The 6354-nt window shown below is 34.3% G+C and overlaps 1 protein-coding gene across 2 annotated transcripts; it reads right to left on the bottom strand.

Moving 5' to 3' along the window:
- Positions 1-1118: 1118 nt before the first annotated feature.
- On the bottom strand, positions 1119-5648 carry LOC147409862 (amino acid permease 3-like). 2 transcript variants are annotated; one of them, XM_086431952.1, is made up of 7 exons: positions 5494-5648; positions 4674-4794; positions 4324-4557; positions 4129-4222; positions 3808-4022; positions 2881-3020; positions 1119-1977 (listed from the first exon to the last, which is right to left on the bottom strand). In XM_086431952.1, the coding sequence occupies exons 1-7, from the start codon at positions 5497-5499 to the stop codon at positions 1324-1326; spliced, it is 1464 nt and encodes a 487-aa protein (XP_086288078.1). In that variant the 5' UTR covers positions 5500-5648; the 3' UTR covers positions 1119-1323. The 2 variants fall into 2 exon arrangements, with proteins under 2 accessions (XP_086288078.1, XP_086288079.1); XM_086431953.1 differs by lacking the exon at positions 5494-5648 and adding an exon at positions 4967-5173.
- Positions 5649-6354: the final 706 nt, after the last annotated feature.

Here is a 6354-nt window from a genome sequence, read left to right on the forward strand (position 1 = left end):
CAAGTAGGGACCAAGAAAGACCTTGGGTCAAGATTAGGAGACAATAAAGATAACCAAAAGGTCTAGGTGATGAGAAATGTGGAGGGTTAATGCATGGGTAATGATGGAATTTAAGAGGTATTAGATGAGGGAAAATCGAACTTAAGAGGGTTTGTGAGGTCATTTACTGTAAAGAATCTCGTGCACACATGGATTCTCCAACTGCCTAATTGAATTGATCACATGCAAGGAATGGCCAGAGCAATTTATACCTGTGCATTATCAACTGGAGGGTTAGAACAAATAATGTCTTGGCTATATGTGCCAAACGGCTAGGCTATGCCTATGCTTGGCCGTTTGGTACTAAGGGCCAGGCAAAACATCAATTTTTTTTTTTTTTTTTTATATATTATAATGATTAATCTTGATTTGTTTGAGTGGATCCCACTCATTTGATCGAAATTATCTTGATTTGACCTTCATCATTGGATTCGAACGAACTCTCGGACTTATTCGATCAAATTGTGGTGTCTATACATTCTAGTGAAGATTTTTCTTATAAAGGAAGATTTAATGTGGATTTAAAATGATGAAGTAGTATTTACCTTACTTATCAAATTAAAGTTTCATTCCAAAGCAAAGAATGAGATTTTGTTTTCTTCTACCATACTTTACCTAACCGCGTAATGCTGTCATGTTAAATCTAGTCGAAATCTTGATTTGAACTTTTAAGGGAATTTTGGTCCAATGTGCCATTTGTTGTAACGTTTTGGGAATACAACAAAACTAGTAACATTCTGGGAATAGATGAAAAACTTAGTAATTATTTAGAAATTTTCCATCAACTATCCATTTTTTTTTATTTGTGTGTGTGTGTGTGTGTGTGTGTTCTAGGAGTTATTTTACTAGTTTTTAGACATAATTTCTCAATTTTCCAATTCAATCTCAAGCAACGAATTGTTAAATTCCCTGTTTTACCCATTTCCATGAAAAAAAAAAGTAAATTTTGAAAATGGGTATCTACCCATTTTTGTAATTTTATTTTTCAGACCCAGCTCTGCCGTTGTTACAAATTTCATACATGTTTTAGTTAAACACCGTAAATCAAAAGATTAACAAAGGAGTACAAAGGTAGGTCATCATAGATGATAATTGAGGAGAACTCTTATATTTGAATTCCACATACACACATACATACATACATGATCCCGTCATTTTTAAAGCTTAAACAACAATTGAAGTTACACAACCAGAAACCAACAATAACACCACCTCTGAAGGTTATTACGGCCATGGCCATAGCGTGGATCGAAATTAAAATCTAAAGTAATTTCCTATTCTGAATTAGTAACTAGTCTTGAAGGGTCGATAGACCTTAAGATCAAGGATCACACCAGCAATTGAGCCAGCAGCGGCAGCAATTGAGATAATTAGACAAGCTAGGCTTAGGGTTTGGAGGCAAAGCCATCTGGTACTCCACTTTGGTATCCTCTTTTGTGCTATGTACATCTCGACGGGAAAATAGACGGTAAGAGGCCAAAATCCAAAAGCTCCAAGGATTCCGACAACATCGTTGAAGAATGGGAGGAGCATTGAAATGACGGTGGTTACGACTACAAATGCTGTTCGCCAAACGAGTCGGAAGAAGTTGAGGTTGAAAGGGCGGAAGCCGGGGATTGGTATTTTAATTTCTTTTGTGATGAATTCGCTCTTTGGCCATCTTTGAGCTGCCCATTTCTCAATGAAGGCAAATAAAGGTTGGCAATAGACTTGATAAGCTCCAACAAGGTGAATTACTATGGCTGCATTAGCAATGTCAAGTAACCAAAATGGGTTATAGAACCCGAAACCTGTGAGAAGGTTTCCTGGTGACCCGTCACCAAATGCCGCGTAGCCCATACAGCCACAAAGCATGTAGAAAGCTGTTGTCACCACAACGCTAACAAGCGTAGCCTTCTTCATTGTCTTTGCTTCCGATGGAGGGGATTTGATTGTATCCTGATTTCACCGCATCAATCAAATCAATGATTTGTGTGAATATGAAAGCCTAGAACAAACCTTAAGACAATAAAAATAAGAGTGCACACATAACACAAGAAGATTAATACAGTTTCAAAGTGTCTATGTCCACGAATGAGATGAGAGAGATCCATTAAATGTGAAAAGGATCGATATTACAGCTTGGGATGTTAGCTTAAACCTTTTCAAGACCTCTAAAGCATGGTTTTAAAACTCGGTTTCGTGTCTCGTCTCATCCAGGCCCGATGCCGAGACATCTCGGATGAGTTTTCTGATACGTTTGAGATGTCTCGTTTAAAAAATCCAAAAATTGAACGTGAGTCCTAAGTCTCAGTCAAAAAAATGACTTAGTGAGTTGGTCTCGTTCAGCTCTGATACCGAGTTAGCTTGGGTGATACGTCTCGGTCTTGGACTAGTTTTAAAACCATGCTCTAAAGTCCTCAAACCCTATTTTCCTATTTGTAGGATAGTTCAAAAAGATAGATCTAATAAGAACATCAAAGGAGTTCAACCATTCTTACTTTTTCTTTTCAAGGTTGGTTTAGTAGTTTTTAGGCGCAAGTTCACAATTATCCGGTTAAGTTTCAAGTCAAAAAAAAAAAAAAATTTGTGAATTATCCCCTTTTCATAAATAAATAAATAAAAATTATTTTTATACGAAAACAGGTACACATCCTTTTTTGTAATATTTTCTTCATATCCAATTTTATAATACCAAAATTGACCCTGGTTTCTACTTAGTTTTGGCTGTAATTCACAAGTGTGTGGTACACTTCTGATGTACAATACATACCTGATGATCAATCAACACTTAGATTCAAGATATCTATCACAATAAATTGTGGATGATATTATGTTGATGAGGTTTAGTTAGAATTATACCTGAATTTCGATTAAGATGATGGAGTAAGAGTAGGCGAAGGCGATATCTCCGAGTGCTTGGAAGCTCCTCCATATCTTTTGAGTCTGAGTAACAGCACCTATGCTTATTCCAGTTAAGCTTCCCCTGAATTTCCCATTTTCTGTTTAAAAATTAAGCTTCAGTTAAAATAAACATTTCTCCAACCTTAAATAAAACTAAATAAAAGAAAAAATTACAATTTTTACGAAAACAGCTATGAACTTTATAAAATTTCGTTAGTCCATCATGTTTTTAAAAGAAATAACAAAATAGGGGTATATGTCTATATTTGTAGTTCTGTTTTTTCTTTTTTTTTTTCTTTTATGGAAATAGGCATGCCACATATGGACAAGTACTGAAATTATGTATGTGCCCTAGATTTAAAATATTTTTATTGGTAAGATGTGCCAAATTTGATGAATTTTTTAATTATTTAACAACTTAATGATATTTGTTAAAGATTAAACATATGGGTATAAAGGTAATTTCATCTAAATAGATTATCCTTCCGAGAAAGGAATTTAAATAAAGGGTATATAAGTAATTTCAGTAAGCTAGTAATTATTTTAAACATAGGGTTTACAAGTAGTTTTCAAAAAGGGTATATATACCTTATTTTGTAATTATTCAAAAAACATTTAAAAAATGATATTTATACCTGTTTTTGTAATTATTCAAAAACATTTAAAAAAGGTATATATATATATATATATATATATATATATATATATATATATATATATATATATATATATATGTAATTATTCAAAAAAATAAAAATTTAAAAGGGTATATATACCTGTTTTTGTAATTATTCAAAAACATAAATGTTCTGTAAATTTTTAAGAATTGATACCCATTTTTGTAATTCTCTTTTTCCAAAAATAAAAAATGAAAAAAATTCGAACCTGCAGTTTTAGCAATTCCGAGGCCAAGGCCTATTGAAGAGTAAGTAAAAGACATGACAGCTGCTACAAGAGATAGCCATGATATTTGGTCGAAATCAGGAATCTGTGAGAAGAAGATTTCAGCAACCCCAAACATGATCATGTATGGGTTACTCGATATGTGACATGGGTTCTTTCCTCCACTCTCATGGAAGCAATTAGACCTTCTAATTGCCCTGTTTGATTGAAATTTAAAACCAATTATCACTAAACATAATCAAAACTAGAAATCAAATATTAATAATAAAAAATATATATATATACTATTTGATTTGGACTCACATCATGCTTATAGAAGCTGCAATGGTGTATCCAATGGCGACACCAAAAAGGTTCAAATACTGAATCAGACCACAAACCTTAACCTTAACTCCACCTTTAAAAAAAATATATCAAAGAGATAAAATTTAGAACTTTAAAGAAATACCCATGTTGTTAATTTGGTTGAAAAAGGTGAGGAAGTGAGGTAATTTTTACCAAGATTGGATCTAACAGCATCCATGTAAGTGTAGTTTCTCTTGCCAGTTACAGGGTCCCCTGACCTATAACATTCTGTGAGGAGAGATGAAGTGTAGTAAATCACAAAGGAGAACAAGAACATCATCACTGGACCAGCAATCCATCCTAGTTGAGCTATGGCCCACGCCAAGGAGAGGACTCCAGATCCAATCACAGCCGTAATTATGTGTGCACTTGCAGTCCAAATGTTCCCTGATTCAAAATAACAAAATAAAAATAAAAACTTGGTTGATTAGTTGATTAAGCTCTAATAAAGAGTGAAAAAATGGTTTTTTTTTTTTTTTTTTGAGGGGGGGAATTTAGTGTACCAGTTCGTTTGAGACGTCCATCATCATCAAAGCATTTGGAGGGACCTTGTGGGGCCATATCTATGGAGAGATCAAAAGATTGGTGGTGGTGGTTATTCTTTGCTACAGCGTTTTCACCCATCTTTGGTACACAACAGGAAAGAGGAAGAGAAGAGCTTTTGTTAGAGAAAAAAAATTGAGTGCTACATTTTATTAAATGATCTTGTAATTTGTGTAGTTCTGTAAATAAAATATCAAAGAGAGAGAGAGAGAGAGAGAGGTTTCTTATTAGACCAAAATACTAACTGACACACCTTCCAACAGTCAAGAAACTCAAATCAAATCTGAAATTTTTGAGAGATGGTTTTGCCCTCAGACCTCAGTTACGCCCACACCACCAACCCCTACTAATACCCAAAACAAGGAAAAACAGAGGAGAGTGTGTGTATGTGTGTGTGTGAGAGAGAGAGAGAGTTTGTTTCTTCGAGTGAGACTTTGTTATAGAGAAACAAGAATATATAAGAGAGACTGAATGAAAAAAGAATGGATTCCATTAAGAGAGGTAATACGGTATATATAGGAGTTCTAGTGAAGGCAAGTGTAAGTTTAAGGGAAAGCTCATAGCTCATAAGTCGTCCAAGAACTCTACACAGACGGAGTTGGCAACATTCCTGCACTTCACACACAGGTCAAAGACACACTACATGGGTCCACAACACACAAACTTTCACTCCTCTTTTTTTCAAACCCAGGACGTGTGTCAACAAAAACAAACCAACCAAACACGTAAATAACTCAAAAATAAATACCAAAACTAGTTAAAGTAACATTGGTCACTTACCTTCATTATTAACAAACTCTCTCCTTTATATTAACACCACCTCTAATGAAACTTATTTACACAGACATACAGAGGGAGAGATTTATTAAAGAATAAAGGGCATCAGTGCCTCTTCTTGCTGCATCTCGCAATGAGAAACATCGGAGTATTATATAGAGAGTGTGATACTCTAACAAAGGATTATTGGAACCCCCTTTGATCTTCTTCTCACGTGTGTTGCCTCTCCTCCATCCTTATTGTGAGGGTATAAGATTCCCAACTCTGTACACTTTATTTCTTTCATGTATATCTTCCGGACATATTTTGTTACCACCCTGTTAAATGGTTGAATTAATAAAGAAATCTTCGCTATTTTCAATTTATTGGAAGTTGGGTAAAGCTGGAGTTCATTAGCTCTATTCCAAAGCATAGTTAGCAATTCTCTGAATTATTCACAAATTATATATAAATTTCTAAAATAATACAAGAATAGATTAAAATGGCACTACAACGCTCAATATTTTGGAGTGTGTATTTAGTTTCAATGACGTGGACCAATAAGTCAGCTCCACATGGCAATTAAAAAACAAAGTAAAGCCGAATCAGGAAAGATATTGTTGCATCCTAGAAGTTAGTAAACCACTCAACAAATGAGTGGTTTAGTCAAATGAGTGGTTTAGTCGAGACATACATGTGTCACCCCAACTGATTTCTTGAGTGACTCGTGACAGATCCTAAAGCACTCCGTTAAACAAGACTGAATGTTAGTTTGTTAAAGCAAAATTACAAAATTAACAAAAGAATCATTGCGAATCTCAACAAAAGATTTCCTAGGATCACAAAGATTTTAATTAGAGTTAAACTCTTATATCGAATTTTAGG

This window comes from Akebia trifoliata, chromosome 2, assembly GCF_017979445.1.
Source record: "Akebia trifoliata isolate Shusen 1 chromosome 2, ASM1797944v1, whole genome shotgun sequence".
Classification (NCBI taxonomy): domain Eukaryota; kingdom Viridiplantae; phylum Streptophyta; class Magnoliopsida; order Ranunculales; family Lardizabalaceae; genus Akebia; species Akebia trifoliata.

What these genes read in the sequence shown, in the direction of transcription:
- LOC147409862 (XM_086431952.1), bottom strand. An exon ending in TGGACGTCTCAAACGAACTG is followed by an intron (nt 4,558 to 4,673) that starts GTACACTAAATT and finishes ATTTTGAATCAG; the next exon opens with GGAACATTTGGACTGCAAGT. An exon ending in TCATCTTAATCGAAATTCAG is followed by an intron (nt 1,978 to 2,880) that starts GTATAATTCTAA and finishes CGGTGAAATCAG; the next exon opens with GATACAATCAAATCCCCTCC.